The 24,917-nt window shown below is 44.1% G+C and overlaps 1 protein-coding gene and 1 pseudogene across 4 annotated transcripts; both read left to right on the top strand.

The window, feature by feature from the left end:
* The first annotated feature begins 6,107 nt into the window (after nucleotides 1-6,107).
* Nucleotides 6,108-11,865, top strand: LOC102544590 (toll-like receptor 2; annotated as a pseudogene).
* Nucleotides 11,866-13,291: 1,426 nt separating this feature from the next.
* TLR2 (toll like receptor 2) lies at nucleotides 13,292-21,384 on the top strand. 4 transcript variants are annotated; one of them, XM_072975384.1, is made up of 3 exons: nucleotides 13,916-14,205; nucleotides 17,756-17,819; nucleotides 18,832-21,384. In XM_072975384.1, exon 3 carries the CDS (start codon nucleotides 18,848-18,850, stop codon nucleotides 21,203-21,205), a length of 2,358 nt encoding a protein of 785 aa, XP_072831485.1. In that variant the 5' UTR covers nucleotides 13,916-14,205; nucleotides 17,756-17,819; nucleotides 18,832-18,847; the 3' UTR covers nucleotides 21,206-21,384. The 4 variants fall into 4 exon arrangements, with proteins under 4 accessions (XP_015102483.2, XP_006213232.2, XP_072831485.1 ...); XM_015246997.3 differs by lacking the exons at nucleotides 13,916-14,205; nucleotides 17,756-17,819 and adding an exon at nucleotides 13,292-13,655; XM_006213170.4 differs by lacking the exons at nucleotides 13,916-14,205; nucleotides 17,756-17,819 and adding an exon at nucleotides 13,656-13,789.
* The last annotated feature ends 3,533 nt before the right edge of the window (nucleotides 21,385-24,917 follow it).

Below are 24,917 nucleotides of genomic sequence, written 5' to 3'. Positions count from 1 at the left end.
GATGGTTATAATTCTCCTGAGCAATACAAGAGACTAAGAGACAGCCAGATTCAAATATGTGGCTATTTTGTGGCAGTGGTCTATGTAAAGTGGCTTCCCTTTGTCGGCTGTCACACTTCTGAATTTCTGTCATACCGCCTGTGGTAGGCAGAGTAATGGTCTTCCAAAGACGTCCACATCTCCATCCCCAGAACCTGTGAAGGTATACCTTACATGGCAAGGAGGAATTAAGGTTGCAGATGAAATTAAGGATGCTAATCAGCTGGTCTGGAGATGGGGAGAGGATTCTGGACTATTGGGTTAGACCCAGTGTAATCATAAGTGTCCTTGTAAATGAAGGAAGGGCGCCAGAGAGTCAGAGAGAGGGTTGATGGTCTTATGGTGCTGGCTTTGAAGAGGGAGGAGCCAGGTAGAGCCAAGGGGGCATTTAGAAGGAGGAAAAGGCATGGAAATGGATTTTTCTCCAGAAAGGGTTTTAGCTCGGTGAGACCCAATTTGGGTGTCCGACCTCCAGAACGATAAGATTAAAAAAAACTGTGTTGTTTTAAGACACTCAATCTGTGGTAATTTGTTAAAGCAGCAATAGGAAACTTATACAGCACCGTCCAGAAGTGACACGTCCGAGACTTTACCCCAGTCGCAAGCTAACCAGTTGGCTTGTCTCAGTCCCTCAGATGCTAGCGGAACACATGAAACTGGTGGGTCAGAGACAAAGGACAGTTTCTTACTCACAGCAATGGCAGCAGCTAGACTGTCAGCAGTTTGCATGGTTCACTGAGCCCACATTCCCCGAGGGCGGTGTGACACCGGCACACGCAGGGGGGTGTGTGACGGAGGAGGAAACCTGAGCTTGGGGAACTCAAATCTTTCAAACTAAGCAGTAAGCATGCCGGCCCTTTGCTCCGGAGGCAGCTACTGTTACCTTCCAGAGCTGGGAAGTATGCATGAGAACAGTTGTTTTAATTTATGAACCACTTTTCACCTCTACCCTCTAATGTCATCTTTGTAACAACCCTGTAAACAGGTTAACACTTCCACGACACTGACACTCAGAAACACTGAATAATGCCCACAAGACCACCGGCCCGGTAAGGGCGGGGCCCCTTTCCTGTCACTTTCTGTTCTCCTGCTCTTGGCAAATCCACCTACTTGTGCAACTCTTCACCCTTTGAAGGTATGAAGCTCTCTGAATAGAGTAGATCATTATTCAAGCTCTCACCCCAGTGACGTGCACATGGCACATATGAGGTCAGCCGATAGAGAGAACGTGGGCTGTGGAACTGGGTGCCTGGATGTCAGATCCCGGCGGTACCTCTTACCAGCTTCTCTGACCTCTCTGAGCCTCAGGTTGCAAAACGGGCTTCATAATTCTTCCACGGGGTTGTGGCGAGACTTCCGCCCCGTGTGTACTACGTCCACGTTGTCCTTCTTGGAATTGCTTGCACAATTTATCTCTTCCTCATAAGACTGTGAGTCTTTTTTTTTTCCATTGAAAAATAGTTGACTTACAGTAATATATTAGTTTCAAACGTACTACAGAGTGACTGTATGTTTTTATAGATTATGCTTCTAAAGCTCTTAGAAGGTATTGGCCATTTTCCCTGTGCTGTCCCTGACATCCTTGTATCTTACCTCCTTATTCCTAAGAGTGTAGCTCTTAAGTCCCCTCCCCCATTTTGCCCCACCCCCACACCTCTCCCACCTATTGTTTGTATCCGTGAATCTGTTTCTGTTTTGTTAAATTTGTTCATTTTGAACACTGTAAGCTTCTCGAGGGTGAGGACCATGACTTTGGACTGTTCACCCTAGCAAACGGGTGACCAAAGACATACAGAGTAAATGTTGACAGGACACAAATAAGGGGGCACCCAATAGGTGCTTGACACCCAGTAGGCCCCTCCTCTCCTGCCGTGCTCCCCTCGCCAGCACAGAAGGCTTGTGCCCGGCTGGGGCAGTTTCAGAGGAAGTTCAGGCTCTCCGCAGCCATCACTTTCATTTCCTACATCTGAAATTTCTGTGAAGCACATTATGCAAGAGTGGAATTTTAATGCAGTCCTTCACTGGACGTCCTGCGGCCAGACAGCGCTGCCTCTGTCCCGGTTCCTGGCAGAGCAGGCGTTGGCACCGTTGGGCAGGAGTCTGAGTGCTTCTGTGGGTGCCAGGGACAACATCCTGAGCAGGTCGTCCCTCAGTCTTGGAAAAGAGAGCAGCATCCTTGCCATCCTTCCCGCCCCAAAGCCCAGCCCCGGGGCTCCCTCCTCTGAGAGTGATGAGAAGATTTACCCGGAGCCTTCCCCTGACAAAGGGGCAAAACCCTTCTGCCAATGATGCTGTCATTCAGTGGGTCCTTCTGCGTCTCCTTCCCCTGTCCTGGACTCTATGCGCTACTTCTGAGGGGATCCCCCTTCTTCCCAAACACTTTGCCTTCATTGTGCCAACTGAACCTGTGTGAGGCAACTCCCTCGGCTCCCATGTTGTACCTCCACCCCTGTCATCCCTGCTCTCACTGTCTGAGAGAAGCTAAGCTTGTCTAATTGGTAAGAAGGAAACAATATTCATCCTAAACTCCACAGTCCAGTGGCATTTATGTTCCCTGGTCTACCTGCCTTTTCTCAAAGGGACTTACTGAGCCAAGTGGATGCTGACAGCATGATGTTCATAGAGAATTTCTGACCAGTTGCTCCACTCCAGGTCCCTTAAGGACTAATTCTTTCTTGATCACACCTGTCTCTTTGACAGTGACACAGGGGGACAGCTGGGGACTTGCTGTCTGGTCTACACCGGACAAGGCCTTTCCTGGCCTGCTGAGTCTTCTGCACACAGCAGGCCGGAGACAAGGTAGGTTTGGGATCTGATTATTTGGGGGAGAATTGTTATCTGGTAACTTTCCTGGCAATTGGCTTAAGGTTAGAGACAAATGCTTTTTAGGAAAGACTGAGGAGAAAAAATTTACCCAGATGTCCACACCCACTCACGTAGTTTAATTTCCTCTCTGAATGTTCATTCTCTGCCAACACAGCTTTGAGCTTTGCAATTTCGTATGTCTAAGGGTTCCTCAGTCAACAGCTTGTCTTCTGACCAGGGCGCACGAGGTCACAAAAGGCCAGGCACTGTTTGTGTTTCGCACGTGGCATTTTGCCTAATTTTCACGATAACTCTAGCAAGTTCGTTTTACAGAGATGGTCACTAGGTGAAGACCATGCGGTTAGCCCTGCTTCCCTGCTTTACTTTCAGGTCAGAAATGTTTTTAAGTCACTCTGAAATAGTATCTCTCACAACAAAAAAGAGTCAGAGCATCCTAATTTTCCAGAAGCCAGTCTTGACCGTCAGACAGATGGACAGTTGAGGGAGGATCAGACCTCATTGCACCCGTAGCAGGTTCACGGCCGACAAGGTGACGTTCCTCCTGCTCCCTAGTTACCTGGAGATGCCATCACTAATCTTAGCAGGTTCTGTGGGGCTGGGGGCAATGGTCAGGATTTTCATGGTTTTATTATGATCATGATCACGATTGCTCCTGGCTCATTACAGCTTTTCATTTATTTTCTGCGTACATACTGAAATATTGGTTCTTAAAAATACGCTGTGTTGGCTCTAAAGGACTCACATGAGTCTCTGCCAAAGTCAGCTCCTGGACTGACTCAGGGCAGCTGCCAGCCGTGGCCCATGCACCACGGAGCACAGACCCAGTGCTGAACCAACTGGTTCGGGAAATCAGGAAATAGAAGGGTGGCTGTGGGTCGAGCAAGCGACAGTGTGATATTCCTTTCTTCCAGGACAAATGTTCTATTGTTTTCCTCCTGATCCATCAACAATTTGAGTAGACTGGCCAACCTCCAGCAAACTAGAGCAAGAACTAAGTTCCCATACTTTCAATGCCAGGACCTTTCTTAGAAATAATAGCTAACACTGAACATTTACCAGATTCCGGGCACTGTCCTCTGGCTAAGAATTATCGTCCCCCTGTAACAGATGTGAAAACTGAGTCTTGTGATCGGTGACAGAGTGGGCAGGTGGAAGAGGCAAGCTCTGAAACCAACTTGCTGTGCCACAAAGCTCTTGCCCTTACAAGCCATGCTCCGTTGTTCCCGTAACACGGTGGAGGAGGGCGCCGAGGGCTTGTGCTGAGCCCTGCACACCGGCCGGTTCAGCACTGGGTCTGTGCTCTGTGGTGCATGGGCGACGGCTGGCAGCTGCCGAGTCAGTCCAGGAGCTGACTTTGGTCGCGACTCACCTGAGTCTTTTAGAGCCAGCACAGCGTAGTTTTAAGAACTAATAGTTTAGTATGTATGCAGAAAATAAGCGAAGAGCTGTAATGAGCCAGGAACAATCATGATCATGACCATAATACCACCAGCTAGCGATGACTGATCTCTTTCTCGATGCCAGGCTTTCTGTTAAGCACTATATGTACACAACCTCACTTAAACGGGAAGGAAAATCAACTGGTATTTGAGAATGTTCCATAGGAGCCATTATTCAATCATCATTTAACTTCCTTCTTGGACTTGAAATAGTAAATGACGTCATTTCAGGCCGGGTTTGTTTTGCTTAAGAGTCTCACATGAGGCAATCACCCTTGAATTGTGCAACGCATTGGGGCAACGTTTATATAAAGAAACTTTGCAACAAAATAGGTGCACATACATATACACTATAACAAATCTAGCCTTTTCTGTCCTTTGAGTGTTCAGGCACATTCTCATTCAATAATATTATTCTCATTGATTAAGTCTAGCAAGACTGTGAAGCCTAGGAAGTTGTCTATGGAAACCTAGTGAAATGCATGGTGCAGGGGCTTGGAAATCAGACAGAAGGAGGCTTCAATCCTAACTATGTCACCTGGCAGTCCTAGGACCCTTCTGAGCCTCTTTAAGTTTAAAATGCAGATAATGCCTGCCTCATAGACTTGCTAACGCATTAAACAAACACACATTAAACAACACGCAGAGAGATTAACACAAGGTAAGGTCTCAGCTGAGGTAATTACCTCCCACTCCTCCATCCCCGCTTTGGATTCTACTCACCCAATTTGACAGTGTTCACTGACTTCTCCTCCATTCTTCAAGCTCTATTCATGCCCCATTTTATGGTTCTTCATTTCCTAATTATCTTGAGTTATTCATTTATCTATTCAACAGTTTTTACTGAACCATACTACATACAAGTTACTGGGTAAACACTGAGAATACAATGGTGAGTTAAACACACCAGTTCTGTTTATGGCCTGGTGAAAGAGACAGGCATTAATCACACACTTGGGAGGATACAGCTACAAACTAAGCTAAATGCTATGAAGGAAAGGAAGGCATATCTAGGGTGAAAAGTAAGGGAAGTGAAGGTGAGTGGGGACCTGAAGGAGAAGTGAGTCTCTGCGGCAGGTGGTGGTGGTGCTGGTGGAGGTGGTGGTGGTGCTGGCAATTCTATAATGATGGAGGTGGTGGTGATGGTGGGGTTGATGGTGATGGTGGAGGGGATGGTAATAGAGAATGACATTCACAGCAGAGGAAACAGCATATGCAAAGGATCTGTGGTGAGTGGAAACTCTGAAAGTCTGATGTGGCTGGTGTGTCTGGCACAGGTGGTGATGGGGAGAAGAGGCAGAGACAGGAAGTTTAGCACGAGCTGCACCACAGATCCTGCAGGAACTTGTAGTCTACGTTAAATATGTAGATCCTCATCCTAAGAACGATTTGGAAGCCATAGAAGAATCTTAAGCTTGAGGTGGGATGAAATGATCAGTTGCATTGTTAAACGATCATTCTAGATCCGTATTGTCCAATGGTTGCCACTAGCTACATATGGATATTGAACACTTGAAGTGTTGCTGGTCTTTGCTGGGATGTGCTATCAATGTGGACTATACACTGGATTTCAAAGACAGCATAAAAAAGGAATGTGAAATAGCTCATTAATTTTTTCATAGTCATTACATATGGGAATGATAATGTTTTAGGTTAAATAAAATAATTTTATTTTGTAATTAAGATTCGTTTTACCCGTTTCTTGCTTACCTGTTTAAATGTAGCTACCAGGGCATTTAAAATTACGTAAGCAGCTTGCACTAGTGGCTCCTGTGATATTTTCATGAGTCAAGGCTGCCCTAGATGCAGGGTGAAGCAAGCGATACGGAGAAGGCAAAGCAGGTGAGACCACTGGGAGGCTGTTTTTGGAGTCGAGACAACAGGTGAAGGTAGCTTGAACTAGGATGACGAAAGTGGGAGTAAAAAGAGTTGGATGGATTCGAGGTAAAATCAGCAGAACAAGTCTCCCAGCAGAGTCATCTGGGTGGATGGTGGTGCCATGTGTTGAAATAAAGACCACTGGGAGGGGGTCAGCCTCGGGAAGAGGTGTCATGAGCTCAAACTTGGACATACTGAGTGGACTGCTCTGAGACACCCACGTGCACACATCTCAAGAAGGCAGCTGCCCATCTAGGTCTGCAGCTTGTTGAGATGTCTGTGCAGGACACTTCAACTGGAAAGGTGCTGGCACGCAGATGAGCACAGATGAGACTCCTCAGGGAGAAAGCAGCCAGTGAGGAGTGGCCTAGGATCTAGACCTGGGAAACGGGGAAGGGAAGGATAAGTCTGAAAAGGAGAGTCAAACAGGAAAACTAAGCATATGGAGTCATGGAAGCAAAGGGACAGGATGTTTTAAGAAGGAAGGAGTGTCACAGTGAGATCTGTTCTAACTGTTCTAGGCAACAGGAAGAGAGTCAGCGACATAGTGATCGTTGATAACCTTTGCAAGCTGTTTGGAGTCACACGGGTGGAAGCCTTATTGGAGGAGAGTGAAGACAGGGCAAGAGGAGAGGAAATAGAGACTGGACATGTAAAGCGCTCTTTCCAGAGCTGGTGTATGAAAGAAGAGAAAGAGAGACACTTGAGGAAGATAGATGTTGTTGATTTTTGTTTGTTTGTTTGCTTTAAATAAATATGGAAGAAGCTGCGGCACCGGCAGGACACAGAAGGACACTGGCAGACTGGAAGATGAGGCCACAACTGACGCAGGCTGGAGGAAGCTGTGGGCACAGCAGAGGAGGAAGAGCAGCAGTTAACATGGGGAGAAAGGAAGCACTTGGCACATTTTTTTCTCTAGTGACTCAAATTTAATTTTGTCAATGTTGGCATTATTTTAATGTCCCCACAAAGTTTTGTCTGCAAAAGAGATAATTCAGAAGTTTGCCCTGGATTTATGATTTACTATCTAATGTACTAAATTTGCCAAATTAAAAACCTTGTCATTCCTTCAGCTTTTAGGCTGGACTATATTTATTTATAAATATACCAAATTTAAACACCATTTAAAAGGAACCTTGGCTTTTGTTTGATCCTACTGACAAACTCAGCTAATTAAATGTTTAAATAGTTTAAGTGGCATTACAGCACCATACATAATTCGGGAATTCCCTCTTAGACAGTTGGCCAATGATACAGACCAGGAAGCTGGCAGCAGCCTTGTCTGTGACCTTGTTTAGTACGCACTGAACCCTGGTTATGCTTTATAACATGACTGGGACCTGAAGAAGACAGTGGTCACACAGCTCATGTCCCTGGGTTTGTCATTAACATGAGCTCATTTTTTCCATCCACACAGAAGGTAGCAACTCCTACCCAGACTGCCACACCACATGGTTGGACTTAACAGTTATCTGAGTCTAGATATTTCAAAATATCTTCCAAGGAGCTCCAAGGAATTTGGAAGTGGATGAACTTTTGTGTTCTTTTCATATTCTTCCTGCCTGATGAGGACATAAAACCCTTACAGATATTAAGATGAAGCCAGTTGCTCACTCACGGTTGTGTCTGACTCTGTGATTGGAAAGAATACACTGTATGTCTTCATTCTTGTCTTGGCTATTGTGTGGCAATGGTAGGAAGCTGGAGCAAGAAGCCACTGGTCGGAGTTCTCTCCTTGCAGTTGCAGCTGAATCTCCAATGTTTATACTCCATTCCTCTGGACCTAATTGATGCTCTGAAGGGGCATGTCAGTTCCCCACCCAGCAAGTAGTAGGTGACAGTACGTTCCGTGCTCTCAGGGCTGGTGATACTTCACTGCAAAAAGGAGAGCAAAGCCCACGCCCTCATAACATTTACATCCAGCCGCATTCAGCAGGTGAATGTGAATTTGGAAGCTCCTTTTCTTTCGTCTAGAACAAGTCCTGCAACAGATGAAAATTATTTGCCTTGTCCTTGACAGTCTTGTATATTTGGACCTAAATTATAGCAATTTATCTCAATGTCATCTTCATAGCTCGGTCCTTTGCTTCTGGGATAGAGCATCAAAGAACTTGAAGAAAAATCTCCCCCCCCTTTTTTTTCTTTAACTTTTTTTATTGATTGATAATCATTTTACAATGTTGTGTCAAATTCCAGTGCAGAGCACTATTTTTCAATTATACATGAACATACATGTATTCATTGTCACATTCCTTTCTCTGTGAGCTACCATAAGATCTTGTGTATATTTTCCTGTGCTATACAGTAAAATCTTGTTTATCTCTTTCCCTCTTTCTTTTTTTCATTTTCCCAAGTTTCAGACTCCTGCAATATTTACAAATTATCTAAATTATTGTAAACTGATTATACTTCAAAAAATATATATATACAAAAAATAAAAAAACAAGATTTTTATGGAATTTCTATTCTGAATTAACTTAAGACTGATGCTTCTAAGCCTTGGCAAAATGTACCAAGAAGTTTGAAATCAAAGTAGAAGATCAGTCACTGGGGCTGACAGCCGAAGCAGTCAATTTTACTCTGAAAGATTTGGTTGGTCTTTCTTTCTTCCTTTTTTTTTCTAAAAGAATAAACATTTAGACCATTCTTGCTAGGAAAATCTTAATTTCTGGAATCATTATAGGATGACGAGTTTAGTCCTGGAATGAACTTTGTAAAATTTGGGTGGTGAATTGCTCTGAATATACATGGTGTGCTATTGGCAAGATGAAAAGTTGGAAAGTAGCATTCCAGAAGGGATAAAGCATCTGAATATGATATTAGAAGATTTTATGATATTATATTTCTAGGTAGTTTGGACTTCCTGAGTTACTTAAGAAACAATTTTCTTTCCATCAAGAAATATCTTAGTCAAATCTCTTTGGGTTACAAGTGAGAGAAATGAATGTAAACTTATTAAGGTGAAAGGAGATGTTTTATATGTAAGGCAGGATGACCCGCCAAAGAAATTAGGTGCTTTCTCCTTCCTTCTCTCAAAGACTAGCAAGAGATGGCACCTCTGTTTTGGAGATCTGATATATCCATCCTTTGTACTTGGGGGGAAGATTTACCAAAGTTGATTTTTTTTAAGATAATTTATATGCAATAAAATTTATCAATTTAAAAAGCACAGTTTGATGAGCTTGACAAAGACAGTCACGTAACTGCAGTCACAATCATGACACAGAACATTTCTGTTGCCCCCGAAGCCTCCTGCATCCCTCTTTGTGGTCAGTCCCTTCCCCCACCTGGCTCCCTGACAGCTCTGCTTTCTGTCACAGTTTTGCTTTGTGTAGAATTTCACATGAATGGGTTCTATAATATGTATTGTCTGTGTCTGACTTCTTTCACTTAATATAATTCTTTTCAGATCATCCATACTTGCATATTTCAGTGGCTCTGCCTTTTTATGTTGAGTAGTTTTCTCTTGTACAGATACGCAACAATCTATCTATTCACGAGTTGTTACATATTGGGGTTGTTTCTAGCTCTGAATAAAGTACATGCTTTTGTGTGGACTTATTTTTTTTCATTTCTTGTGGGTAAATACCCAGGATTGAGATTGCTGGGTCACTGAGTAAGTGCGTATTTAATTTTACAGGAAATGATCAAATTTTCCCTAAGTGGGTACGTCGTTTTGCATTCCCACCAGCAACGTATGAGAGTTTCAGTTATTCAACATCTTTACCAACACTTGGTGTTGTCAATCTTTAATTTTAGCCATTCTAGTGAGCATGTAGCAGTATCTTAATGTGTTCCCCTCGCCCCCACAGTTTTATTGCAATATGATTGCCATGTACAATTGTATTAATTTAAGGTGTATAACATAATTATTTGATATATGTATATATTGTGAGATAATTATCACAACAAGTTTAACATCCATCATTTCACATAGTTACAACTTTGCTCTTTTGATGAGAACTTTTAAGATCTACTTTCTTGGCAACTTTCAAAAGTATAATACACTATTATTAACTATAGCCACCATGCTGTATGTTACATTCCCAGAAGTTATGTATCTTATAACTGGGAATTTGTATCTTTTGACCACATATGAAGAGATCAATTTTATTCTGAAAGGTTTTGGGCAATCTTTGAAGTTTTCAAAATACTTAAATGTGAGAAAAACTGCTCTTCATATGAGATCACAGGTAACAAGAAAATCTTACACTCAGGCTCACAGCGAAAAAAACTAATAGTAAAACAAATTGAAGTAATTAAACAGTAAGATTTGAAAAACAGTTATTGGATGTTGAACTGGAAGACTGTACTTCAGGAAAATGGAAAATGGGATGGCTGAGATTCCATGATCAGACCAGGCTCAATAGAAGCTATAATAACAACAGGGTTTAGCTATGAGAATCTTCCATGATGACAGAACTTTAAAGACATGCTTGTTTTATATTAACTAAAGATATTCACAGCTGAAAGTGCCAAAGTCTGCTTAACACCAACCACATCCTGGCACGCAATATTTCAAATCCACAGGATACCTGGATCTCAGTGAAAATTTGATGCTTGGAGACTAATTGAAACAGTCAGTTCATAAGGATGTGTGGGGCTTCCTACAGAGTTTGAATTTAAGACAAAATAATCTATAAACTCTGGAGAACATTACTTACTCTAGAAAAACCTAATTAACATTGATCTTGGTCAGTGTACACTTGGTTCTTTACCTAACTCCTACCAGTGGCCAGAAAAGGAAACATACTTGAAATTATTCAGTACAAAATTACACAATTTAACACTCAGTGTTTCCCAGACTCTAGGCATATTAGATGTTAGCAATAAAGTCTTTTATTTTGTCATATCCTAAATAACTTTACATTTTCAAGTATCTGTTGAAGACCCTCCCAGGTGCTTCCTTCTGCTTTGGTAATTGGTAGGAAAGTAAAACTTTCTCTAACAAACAACTTGATTTTTTTCCCCCCAAAACTGAAGACCTTGGAAGCCAGCAGCAACAGCTTCATTTGCTCCTGTGACTTCCTGTTTTTCACGCAGGGGCAGCGAGCACGGGCCCAGGACCTGATCGACTGGCCAGAAAACTACGTGTGTGACTCTCCATCCCACGTGCGGGGCCAGTGGGTTCAGGATGCCCGGCTCTTGCTGGCTGAATGCCACAGGGCAGCCGTGGTGTCCGCCAAGTGCTGCGCCCTTTTCCTGTTGCTCCTGCTCACCGGGGTTTTGTGCCACCATTTCCACAGGGTATGGTGCATGAAGATGATGTGGGCCTGGCTCCAGGCCAAACGGAAGCCCAAGAAGGCTCCCCGCGGGGACCTCTGTTATGACGCCTTTGTGTCCTACAGTGAGCAGGATTCCTACTGGGTGGAGAACCTCATGGTCCAGGAGCTGGAGCACTTCAACCTGCCCTTCAAGTTGTGTCTTCACAAACGGGACTTCATTCCTGGCAAATGGATTATTGACAATATCATCAGCTACATCAAAAAGAGCCACAAAACCATCTTTATGCTCTCAGAGAGCTTTGAAGAGTGAGTGGTGCAAGTACAAGCTGGACTTCTCCCATTTCCGTCTCTTTGACGAGAGCGATGACGCTGCCATCCTCATCCTGCTGAAGCCCATTGAGAGGAAGGCCATTGCCCAGCAGGGAGGGTTTAAGTTAAAGAATAATTCTAGTTGGTAAAAGAAAAATATTTACACAATGAAATAGTCTCAGTTTTCAAAACTTGGCTCTATTTTGATTTAGAATTTTGCTATCATTATTTTGCATAAACAGTAGCAAGTAGGATTCTTAAAAAATTACAGGTGTTACTGAAATCTGTTCAAAGCAGAAAAAATTTGCAGAATGAGCGTTTGTGTACAAAGATCTGTATATTAGTGCAAGGATTATAGCAGATTTTCATTAAGTGGTTTTTGATGGATGTATTATTATTTTCTTTAACAATTACAAAATATTGTATGTGAACAAGACACAGACTGTTTTTCGATAACTTCACTTTAGAATTGCAGTCAGTTTCCAAAATATAGATACCATGAGCATTACATTTTTACCAAATACTTTTCCATATTTTGTTCATTTTCCAACTGAAAAAACAGTTTTGTAGGGAGTTAGAGGAGGTCTCAGGTCACAATGAAAAGAGGCTGAGGAGTTTTGGAGCCTGACCTGGGATTTGCCACTTGGCTGCTGTGAGTCATGTGACTTGAGGCAAGTTCGTTCTTTAATCACTTGACCTGAAGGTGTAATAATACCAGAACTGTTTATTTCATGTGTTAGTGTGAGATTCGGGTGAAAAGATTTATGTGATAGAGCTTTGCAAACATTAAGAACTGAACACGTGTAAGAATGCTCCTGAGTAAAACGTGCTAATAGCTTCCTGAGAACGTTTAGAAAAATCTTCACTGTATACAGAGGACACTGGTAGTAAGTTGTGGGTAAATAAACGATTTCCACCTAACTTTGCCAGAATATTCGAATTGACTTTGGGATTATGAAGCAATAAAATCAATCAATCTAGGCAGTTCATCTAGAAAAGCTAGATAGAGAAAGAACAGAGGTTTTTGATTTCAAGGCAAAGAAATTGGAAAGAAGTTTTCTTAAGTATACAGTTGAGAAATCATGAGGAAAAGAGGTGGAGAAGTAGGAAGAAGGAAGTCTTTCAGACATCTGAAGGGCCTGGATGGTCAGGGATACAGACAAATCGCCACACAGTAATCAGCAACCTGTATGGAAAATCAGACTCCACTCTCTCAAGTTCACATCCCATCACGTTAAGCCTAGTGATTAAGTTTGTCAGAGTCTGGAACCTTTACTGAGCACTAGGCATGTAGAATAGGGTAGATAGAAGGTTGGGGCAAGAAGCCAGGGTATCAGAAGGAACCCTGAACATAGGACAGAATTCTGGTTTCACATCTCACTTCTGCCACTTGCAATTTGCATGGCATTTCCTCCCGGGTAAAAGAGGAACAAGAATACTTCTTCAGCCTCCCACCTCAATTTGGGAAGATCAAATGTAATTGTGAATATAAAATGTAGTTTATGAATATTAAGGCAACTGAGTTTTTAAAATTTGTTTCCCTTAGAAACATGCCTCGCTAGTTTCTGGGGCAATGAAGAAAGCCAGTCTGACTGCTTTTGAAATTGCTTACTTTGAGAAGCAAGGATAGAAATGAGCAAGGTATGGACTAAGGTTCAAAATCTTGGATGTAGGCTGGAGCCCACATCTTCTCATGTTAAGAGCAGGGATCGGAGGTAGGTGCCAGAGGCGGTCACGCACCACCAGGGGACTGCCACAGGACTGAAAGTTTTAAAACATCTGGGCTGTCCTTAACTGCAGCTCAGGCAAAATCTTGCTGTGTCAGTCTGGGAAGTGACTGGGGAGTTACATAACGCAGGAGAGCACAGGCTTGCGGGTGGAAGTGGACCCTGGACATACACTGGCCGGTGGGTTGTGCTGAAAAGGAGGAGGAGCACAGGTGGGTATCAGGCATAATTCGCGAGCTGGAATTTGGACTTCCGAGGACGGAGAAGAACGGAGACGTGTAAAGCGGCATGTTTCAGGGCAATAAGAGGCTTTGAGCGCCTGAAGCTTGAAGAAAATACTGGCAGGGTAATAAGCCTTCTCTTGGTTTCGAAATCTGCTTCTGTCCTTGGGGGAATCCCAGGCTGGAGGGGGCTGGGGGGTGGCGAGGTGGGGGTGGAGGTGGGGGAGGTGTGGACTCAAGCAACCCGGTTCGCGTTCCGCTGCCCCGCGACCCCCACCCAGGCCCCAGCATTCTTTTCTGACCCGGGCCGGCACGAGGCTGCTGTCAGGGCAGGACCTCGGTGACGGTCACCTGACGGAGCCCGCGGGGAGGGGCGGAGGTGGCGTTGTGTCCCTGGTCACCGGAGCCAGGCGCACTCGGCGGAGCGGGTGGTCCCCGCCCACCGGGAGAAGGGGGCGCCGGCCGCGCGCACTGCTCTCTGGAGGTTCTCCTGGGCGCGGGCGGGTCCCGACCCGAGGCGGCAGAAGGCGCGGCCGCCCAGGTACGTCGGGTGGAAAGCGCGCTCGCGGGCCTCCTGGCTCCGCAGCCGTCCCCGGTCGGGCGGGCAGGCGGGGCCGGAGGGTGGCCGCGGCGCGGATGCGGGCGCCAGCGGTCTCTGCTTCCCGATCGGTGGCACCCGATCGGTGGCACCCGGGGTCCCAGTCTCGCGACTCGGCTCCGGGGGAGGCGGCGCGGGCGCGGGGGTGGCGGGAGCACCCGGTCCCCAGGCCGTCGACGCTCCCGCAGCCCTGTCTGCGCGGCTCCGCGCGTGGATGTGGACACCCGCCCGGTGGAGGCGAGCCCGGGGGAGAAGCAGGAGCAGCCCAGAGGGGACGGGGCGCGGCCCAGATACGCCCAGCCCTTGGCGTCCCGGTGCCCGCCGGCCGCGGGGCGCCCAGCGCGCTCCAGCCTCCAAGGGGGTGGCCGCGGGGCGCTTCCGAGGGCTCCAGGCGGCCGCATCCCGGAGGCGGGAGTGGGCAGTGGCTCGGGCTCCCCTTAGGGCCGCCCTCTCGCTGGCGGCTCTGTGCGCCCTGGCCGCCTCCGTCCTCGTCCCCCCCCCGCCCCCGAGCGGCGATGGCGGGGATCAGGTAGAGGCTTTCCAGGTTGCACAGGCGCGTCCTGCTGGGGGTGCGTCTGCGCTCACTGGTTACCGCTGGGGCCGAACTGTGAAAGGTAGATTTCGGCCACCAGGGTTCAGAAGTGGGACAGGGTCAAGATCCCGATCTGCCCAGGACTCTTCGCTCCCCTGTTCAGAGCCTGGCCTCTGCGCCAGGGTGGGCTCCACACCCGCTGCCGTTACAACTTCTTCAACTTCTATAAATGAGAACTTGTGTTTAGAACTTCGAAGCCGCCAGCCAGGATGGTGTTTTTCCTGCTGGGAGGGTGGTTGCGGGGGAAGGGCTGGGAGACAAAGGAAACTGATCCGGATGTAAACAAAATCAGCCTGGTGAGGTGCTTGTAATCTTGCGGAAGATCTTGTCTGCACCATGACTAACTCAGATTTTTACCAAAAAGCAACTGGTAGATAAGATGGCCTGACTTGAAAGTACTCCCCACTTCCCAAAAAAGGGGCAAACATCCTTTCAAAAAATGACTTGTTCACCAATATTTTACGTTTGTTCCTTTTTTGGAAAAGCAGAGAGCATTTGTATCTTTAAACTTTTTATAATGCACCTATTACGTAACTTGCCGGATGTTGACAACATATTTTGGAAGTTTCTAAGCTGTCAGTTAATTTTTTTCATTATTGTATTTAAGAATTTGATGTGCTTGGTTAAATATCTTGTTTTGATTTTAGTGATGGAGCATAATTTATTGTATGTGACATCCTGAGTGTGACCTCCTCATAAAGACCTTTTAGTAAATCTAAATTGTATTCGTCTTCCCAAATAGGCTTACTTGTCAAAAGTGTTTTTATCTTCACAGTATCATTTAAAATTTACATAACTTTTTCCTCATACCAAAAAGCCTCATCCGGGTTTCTGAGCGTTGTCTTTTTTCTTATCTACCATTACATTAAAAAATTCAATTATTGCTTCTTGTTGCCTACTCTTACCAGGTTTATTTTCCATATTGCTGAAGAACATGTTTTCGGGTACTTCTTTCAGTGAGGGTCTGTGGATAATAATTCTTTTTTAGGTTTTGAATGTTTGAAAATGTCTATCTCATCTTTATTCTGGATGACGATTTGTTTGTTAATTAATTAATTTTTATTGAAGTATAGTTGATGTATAATATTGCATTAGTTTCAGGTGCATAGCAAAGTGATTTGGTTATACATATATACTCTTTTTTTGACTCTTTTCCAGTATCGATTATTACAAGAAATTGACTATAGTTGCCTGTGCTATACAGTAAATACTTGTTGTTTATCTATTTGATATATGGTAGTGTGTATCTGTTAATCCCATAGTCCTAATTTATCCCAGCCTCTTCCCCTTTGGTAAATTTGTTTTCTATGTCTCTGAGTCTGTTTCTGTTTTGCAAAGAAGTTCATTTATACTATTTTTTAGATTCCACATATAATTGATATCATGTAATATTTGTCTTTCTCTGTCTGACTTATTTCATTTAGTATGATAATCTCTAAGTCCGTCTATGTTGCTGCAGATGGCATGATTTCATTCCTTTTTTATGACTGAATAATATTCCATTCCATTCTTTATCTTGGATGGTAATTTAAATGGGTATAGACATCTAGACTGACAGGTATGTTTTCTCAGCCCTTTGAGGATATTATCCCACTGTTTTGAGGCTAGATGAGAAATTTCTATTCTTTTTTTGCTTGAGATTCAATATGCATTTGAAATTTGGGAATTTATGTGTTTCTTCAATTCTGAAAAATTCTTAGTTGTTGTATCTTTTAATATTTGGTCCCATATCAGCACATGTGGCAGGCTTGGGTTCTGCTTTCCTACGAGAGAGAGGTAGCAGGCTGGCTTCCAGCCAAGTGGAGACCCTGGGCAAGAGGGCAGAGATTTTTAAGGTGTCTGTTCACGTATGGTGTAGCCTTTTCCCTGCATGTGGCTCTATGGAAAGCCCACTTTCAGTTCTGTATCATGCACTGGGTCAGGAGTCCCTTCTCCACTCCAACTTCCCCCAGACATCACAGCCCTCATCCTAAAGTGGGTGTCTGGCTCGGGTTTCACTCTGGGGCACAGGGCTGCAACTTCCTCTTGGCATGAGTCACCTTTAGCACCAGGCTTACTCCTCAGACTTCCATCTTTTCCTGAGTCTTGGACCAATAATTCCTCCCCACTTTGTCAACTTTCTGTATTCCTTAAGCAGGTGATTTTTATATTTTGGCCAGATCCACGACCTCTGTTAGATCTGACACCACTCAGTCTAACTTGAGCCGTCACCCTTGCCTTGCTCAGTGTCTTACACTGAGGAGTTCTCTGCCCCGTGCTGTAATGTACTGGGGAAGCGGGAGAAGAGATAGGTAATTCTGATCTTCAGTGTCAAGTCATTAACTGTAGTTCTGGCATCACTGATAATTTTTATTTGTTGAAAATCCACCATGCAATAGGTACCAAATAATATCTGTATCAAATAGCCCAAGATCTCTGCTCTTATAAATTTTATCTTTTAAAGAGAAAAGGCTAGAAAAATTAAAAATGGATGTGTTTGACATTAAATCTTAGCCAAAATTGATATAGATTTCTTAAGATTTGTGCAATATATTACAAAAACGGGGGAAAAAAATCAAATAAATTTTGGTTGCCCAGAGCAATTATACTAAGAGGATTTTTTAATGGCTGATTAAGCAGAAAGACAACGGGATAGATATAGTACCAGACAGCAATAGGCGCCTCATCTTAACCCTGTCAATTTTAGAGGTGGGTGCAATGATGGGTGGGTAGCCCCTGGGGGTTAGTTTCCATTGTCTGCTGTTTCTCCTCTTCTCATGCTTAATGCCTTGCTTCCTTTCACGCCCAGTTGTTTTTTATTTTATTCTCGGCATTCTATTTGAAAAATTACTTGTAGAAAGCAATGTGAGGCCTAGGATAACGTTATCTTCTTTGAGAGAAAATCTTCCTTTGCTTCTGTAGGTACCCCCGTTCCAGAAATAACCGTGGTCCGTTTTCAGAGACTGAAGCAGTCTGAGCCATCCAGGTAAAGCAAAGCTCTGCTGCAGTTTACCGGAGGGCTTATTTTCTGAAGTTCAGCCTTACCTGTCCCATCCGTGACTGCCCCGGGCCTTAACCTCTGACTCCTTGTCTTCCAAGGTTGTCAGAAGTGCCATGCACCCTATCAGACTGTGCTGACTGTGTTCATGGTGATCAAGGACAAGACTGGACATTTTGGCAGAGAATTTGAAACTATAAGAATGACGTAGCAGATGCGAAAAAGAACCCAATGGAAAACAGATAGATGAAAACTGTAATACTGCCATGTGGATCGTTTCCCCTAAATGATCTTTTAAAAAATAGTGCTGGGTCACTCAAACGCTGCTCCCTGCACTTAGTCCTCTGCAGGAAGAGAAGCTTCTCGTGGTCTGATTGTCCCTCTGTCCAATAAACCACCTTGCTCTCCCAGGGGTTCTCAGCATCCCTCCTGCCCGCTAGTTGGAGGTGCAAGACAGGTTGGCAAGCATGGAACCTTCTTCTCTGGGTTAAAGAGTGGGTTCCTCCTGGATCTGCATTCAGTGAAAGTTGTCCAGTGAGAGCCGTGGTCTGGCTCTGTTAGGCCTCTAATTCTGAGGGGTATCAGGGGGTATCCTACATAAGGTTTGAAGTGTAGGAAAGTGTAGAAATAGGTGGTTGTACATCCGTATGCTTAAGCCCGGCCCATTTCTTAAACTGCTTGCTCGTTTACTCCTCCTTTCATTCATTTACTCGTTCTTTCAACCCACGTTTGGTCCCGATCCACACTCCCAGATGGAACTGTGCTTTTAAGTCATGGCTCAGTGGCAGTCTGTCTGTGTTAGTGTTGCTGGATGTGCCAGGGAATTCATTTTTTTATCCCCATTCATACATTCCATTTGCCTGTTCCTTCTTGGTAGTTAGCTCTGTGTGTGTGTGTGTGTGTGTGTGGTGTGTATTGCATTTTACAAAGTGTTTTTCAAGACAAGCATTAAGATATGCTGTCAAACACAATCACTCATTTGAACCTCTCTTATTTGTAGGTTGCGTCGCTGGACAATGCCACATGCTTTGTGGACAGTGTGGGTCTTGGCGGCAGCAATCAGCCTCTCCAAGGAAGGGGCCCTTGATCAGGCTCATTCTCTGTCTTGTGACCCCACTGGCGTCTGTGATGGCCGCGCCAGATCTTTAAACGCCATCCCCCCAGGGCTCACGGCAGCTGTGAAAAGCCTTGACCTGTCCAATAACAGGATCACCTATGTCGGCAACAATGACCTGCAGAGGTGTGTGGGCCTCAAGGCCTTGAGGCTGGGGTCCAATGGAGTCGACACAATTGAGGAAGATTCCTTTTTTCCCCTGAGGAGCCTCGAACATTTGGACTTATCCTATAATCGCTTGTCTAACTTATCAGCTTCCTGGTTCAGGACCCTTTCTGCCTTGAAATTCTTAAACGTGCTGGGAAATCCTTACAAAACACTTGGCGAAACGTCTCTTTTTTCTCATCTCCCCAGTCTGCGAATCCTGAAAGTAGGGAATAGTAACCCCTTCTCCGAGATTCAGGAAAAGGATTTCTCTGGGCTCACTTTTCTTGAGGAACTTGAGATCGATGCTTCAAATCTGCAGAGGTATGAGCCAAAGAGTTTGAAGTCAATTCAGAACATCACTCATCTGATCCTTCACATGAGGCAGCCGGTTTCATTGCTGGAGATCCTTGGAGATCTTTTAAGCTCTGTCAGACATTTAGAACTGCGAGATACTGATCTGAACACTTTCTCTATTTCAGAAATAGTTGTCGATGAAACCAATACATGGATTAACAAGTTGACCTTTAGAAATGTGAAAATCACTGATGAAAGTTTTAGTGAGCTGGTGAAACTGCTGAATTATATTTCTGGGATGTTAGAAGTAGAGTTTGATGGCTGCACCCTGAACGGACTTGGTAAATTTAGAACGCCTGTTTTAGGCACAGTTAAATATCTAGGTAACGTGGAGACGTTAACAGTACGGAAGTTGACTATTCCAAATTTTTTCTTATTTTACGATCTGAGCAGTATATATTCACTCACGGGAAAAGTGAAAAGAATCATAATAGAAAACAGTAAGGTTTTTCTGGTTCCCTGTTTACTCTCACAACACTTAAAATCGTTAGAATATTTGGATCTCAGTGAAAATTTAATGTCTGAAGAGTACTTGGAAAACTCAGCCTGTGAGCATGCCTGGCCCTTCCTGCAAACCTTAATTTTAAGGCAAAATCATTTGAAATCATTGGAAAAAACTGGCGAAGTTTTGCTTACTCTGAAAAACCTGACTCACCTGGATATCAGTAAGAATAATTTTGATTCAATGCCTGAAAATTGTCAGTGGCCAGAAAAGATGAAATACTTGAACTTGTCCAGCACAAGAATACACAGTTTAACTTATTGCATCCCCCTGACCCTGGAAATTTTAGATATTAGCAATAACAATCTCAATTCATTTTCTTTGATTTTGCCGCAACTCAAAGAACTTTATATTTCCAGGAATAAGTTGAAGACCCTCCCAGATGCCTCCTCCTTACCCACGTTATTAGTTATGAGAATCAGTAGAAATACAATCAGTACTTTCTCTAAGGAGCAACTTGCCTCTTTTCAAAAGCTGAAGACTTTGGAAGCTGGCGGCAACAGCTTCATTTGCTCCTGTGACTTCCTGTCTTTCACGCAGGGGCAGCGAGCACTGGCCCAGGTCCTGATCGACTGGCCAGAAAACTACCTGTGTGACTCTCCATCCCATGTGCGGGGCCGGCGGGTTCAGGACGTCCGGCTCTCGCTGGCTGAATGCCACAGGGCAGCCGTGGTGTCCGCCGCGTGCTGCGCCCTTTTCCTGTTGCTCCTGGTCACCGGGGTTCTGTGCCACCATTTCCACGGGGTGTGGTACATGAAGATGATGTGGGCCTGGCTCCAGGCCAAACGGAAGCCCAAGAAGGCTCCCCACGGGGACCTCTGTTATGATGCCTTCGTGTCCTACAGTGAGCAGGATTCCTACTGGGTGGAGAACCTCATGGTCCAGGAGCTGGAGCACTTCAACCCGCCCTTCAGGTTGTGTCTTCACAAGCGGGACTTCATTCCTGGCAAATGGATTATTGACAATATCATCGACTGCATTGAAAAGAGCCGCAAAACCATCTTTGTGCTCTCGGAGAACTTTGTGAAGAGCGAGTGGTGCAAGTATGAGCTGGACTTCTCCCATTTCCGTCTCTTTGACGAGAGTGATGACACCGCCATCCTCATCCTGCTGGAGCCCATTGAGAGGAAGGCCATTCCCCAGCGCTTCTGTAAACTGCGGAAGATAATGAACACCAAGACCTACCTGGAGTGGCCTGCTGATGAAATGCAGCGGGAGGGGTTTTGGTTAAATTTGAGAGCTGCAATAAAGTCCTAGGTTCCTTTACCAAAGGCCAGTCTTGGTCTGGTGGTGGTTTCAGTCTCACTAGGTATAACCAAGTCCACTCCGACACAATTATACATAAGCCACACGAATGAGGACCTGCTTACTAAAACCACTAAAACTGTTCAAATTTGCTCTAGAGTGCTGTTTTATAAAAACTGCTACCAGAATGGGAGACCATGGTTCTGGGCTTTTCTTTCTCCTATGAGAGAATCATGATCAAAGTCCATTATTGATATCTGAATTATCTGTACCAATTGGCTTAGTCCACTAGGAAACAGCATAAAGAAACAGAAAGTTGCAAATGGAAATACCTACACGGTGTGTTTCATGTGAACTGGGTCTGTCTTTTTGGGTATTTGATGATCGAGTTCTTCAGCCCCAGGGAGAGGGTACACAGCACAAAGTGCAGTAAGTTCTGTGTTTCTACAACAATGAAACTAATAATACATAGGCAAAATACTCAGTTTAGAAGAATTTGAAAGAAGCCTTCTGTATCCGTGACTCTGGTCTTCAGCCTTTCACTCTTTGTGAAGCTCTGACTGGGGTCTGGTTCCTCTGGTCCCTCAGCCCCTGTCTTCAGGTCTGCCTCCCCTGCCTCAGGTTGCTTGTGTCTGCTTTGACAAGTCTTGTTTCTGATTCCAAAAAGGTCTTTTTTTTTTCTTTCTGAAACTTTATAAAAGTATGTGTGAGCTAAATAGGTGTTTAACAAGTATAGACTTGAATCTTATAATGACTGGAAAATATTTGAGACCTGATAATGTAAAAGGTAGATGCTACTTCCATGGGTTAATTTTTATAATTAGGTAATATGACGTTAAAGGAATGCATTATATTGAAAAGCAGGGAGTTATTTATGGATTTCGGGCGACCCTTTTCTTAAGCTGGGAACCACACGTGACAGGAAGTGGCCTTGCTCAGCTCTCAGCCAGGACTGGGTCTGTGTGGTTAATTGGGCTCTGGAGTCAGAAAGACCTGAGTTAGTACATGTGTATCTTTGGGCAGCTCAATCTGAACCCAAATATTTTCCTGTCCTTAAGACAGGGATAGTAATAGCTACATGACAGGATGTGATGTAGTTATTAACATGCAGTTAACGCCAAGGAGGGAGGGTCTAGCTCAGTGGTAGAGCACATGCTTAGCATGCATGAGGTCCTGGGTTCAATCCCCGGTACCTCCTCTAAGAGTAAATAAAATAAATAGACCTAATTAGCTCCTCCCACAAAAAAATTAATTTTAGATAAACAAGTTTATACAGTATAGTACAGGGAACTATATTCGATATCTTGCAGTAGCTTACGTGAAAAGAATATGAAAATTAATGTATGTATATTTATGACTGAAGCATTGTGCTGTACACCAGAAATTGACACGACATTGTAAACTGACTACACTTCAATAAAAAAAAAATACAGAACATGCAGTAACATCAGTGAAGCCCAGATCATGTACCCTTTCGTTGCCATTCAAGCTGAGGTGACAAGAGGGCCACGCCCTGGAGAGTGGGAGCCACGGGAGCTTGCACAGGGCGACAGAGGTGCCTGTGGGTAGATGTCACCTGTTATTGTTATTTTCCAAGAAGTCATTCACCTTCTTAAATATTATGGTTTGTAAGTGAATGTTTTTCTGTTATGGGTACTAGCAGAGATCTAAGGTATATTTTCTGTTGTCTGCAGAAAGTTACCCTGAAGAAATAAGTTCATGAAGTGCACAAAAGGCTTTAGTCCTTGGGAAACTCACGTGGTGTTTCTTCTCTCTCATACAGACTCCTGGGAGAGTCTAACGGAGGAGGCAGCAGCCAGCCTAGGAAGGAAATGGGCAAGTTTAGGAGGAGGGAACTGGAGGAGTTGCCATAGAAACCAAACACACAATGAGCTTTTTGCTTTACTTCTCTGTTTCTTACATGAGGCACAGTGCGAATCATCATGAGTACCAGATAGATTTCATGTGGACTTAGTTGATCCGCAGATTTAATTTTCAATAATTTAAACAGCGATAGAAACAGCTTCATGGTTAATTGATAGATATAAGGCACTATTTTAAAAGTAATCTTTATTTTCCTCATTGCAAATGTTGAACGTGTTTATGGCAGGAATTTTGGAAAGGAGACAGAGCATATAAAAGAAGATAAGAATCAGCTCTTACCCCTTCACTGTGAGAGAACCACTGGTGATGAGGGAGTGTTTGCTCTGCATAATTTTTTCCGTGTATTCAATGTATATATATATTACTTCATAAAATTGGGATTAACTTTTTAAAAGCCTAAACAGTGTAAAGAAAATAGCATCTTTATTTTTTTTCTGAGATTGTTTGGTGATTATCTAACATTTCTGAACTCGGAGGGTCACTCAGAATTCCATGCAAATACACACTGGTTTACTTGCCCAGAGTTTTAAAGGCTCTTCTTGCAGCCGTCCAGAAAAGGTAAGTGGCAACGACATCAGAGGTCAATTTAATGGCTCTTTCTTTTACAGAGGAAAAACAAATCTTTAGTTGGCGCTTTATGCAACTGGGAGGTCTTTGATTTGTGGATAGACTCAGGGACTTGTCAAAGTTCAAGAATCTTGTTGTATCTTTTTAATCCTTGCCCATGCCTGGTACGTAGTAAATATTGAATTGTTGAAATGTTTGCTGAGCAGAGAAATAAACCAGAGTTAAATCTTCTAATAATCTGGATGGTGAGCCAGCTGTGATACTGAAGCCCTGAGCAGTTTCAAGAAGGAAAAATACGAACAGGTAGAAATCTTAGTGTGCGTTACCATTACAACTGTGATGGAATGTGGTACAGCATTAAGTTCATTGTCCATATTTTTGACAATGGGTGTGTTTCCTTTCTACTTCATACAAGTGTAACACCTTCAAGGATGGGAAAGGAGATGTCTGGTGTTATGTATACCATGTTGACTGCTTAGCAAATGACCAGTCATTGAAAACAAATTAATCTGGGGGAGTTTAACATATTGTTCTTGGGTGACTTCGTTCTGACTGGTCTTCGCAATTCCATTCATTTTTTTTCTTTCTTGCTGGATTAATTCACTTAGTTCAGCAAGTTATTTGTCGAGTGCCTGTTGTGTGCCAGGGGCTGCTCCGAGTGCTGGAGAGATAGTAGGGAACAAAACCAATCAAATTCTCTGTCTTCATGGAGGGGAAGGCAAACAATAAACGAATGAGTCTCTGATATGATTTCAGGTATTGATAAATGTTATGAAGAAAATACAAGCAGCGTATGGCAATGGAATGGCTGTGTGTGCGTGTGTGTGTGTAAACAGGGTGCACAAAAAAAGAGTGATTCTTCCCCTTTAGTGCAGCCCTGGGGCGGCCTGAGTGCATCTGGCAGCCCCAGGAAAGCCAGCGTAGATCTGGTCCATGGAGTGGGCTGTGGCACTAGTGCTAGAGGTTTCGGAGTAACCAGTAACTAGAGGACGACCCAGAAGGTCTCAGTGGTGTCAAAGCTGCCACGTGGTAACAAGTACCAAGGACAGAAAAGACCATATCCTTAAACCATCGAGCACTTAACAACTCTGCTTGCTTCTTTGAAGATGTGGAACTGATAAGCAGGTTTTTGTTATTCCTTAATGTTGTATCTGAGAAGTACTTTGCAAACCTCTGAAACACATGAAGGGTGAAATCGTTATACGCCAAACTGGAGGATGTCCTGTGGTGGGTTGTACCAAATATGTCACATGCGTGCATTAGAAAACAATCG

This window comes from Vicugna pacos, chromosome 2 (genome assembly GCF_048564905.1).
Source record: "Vicugna pacos chromosome 2, VicPac4, whole genome shotgun sequence".
Lineage (NCBI taxonomy): Eukaryota > Metazoa > Chordata > Mammalia > Artiodactyla > Camelidae > Vicugna > Vicugna pacos.
Note: the sequence above shows the minus strand (reverse complement) of the source record. Positions and strands in the feature narration are given on the sequence as shown.

Excerpts from the sequence above, each read along its gene's own strand:
- TLR2 (XM_015246997.3), top strand. The coding sequence starts at position 18,848 with ATGCCACATGCTTTGTGGACAGTGTGGGTCTTGGCGGCAGCAATCAGC.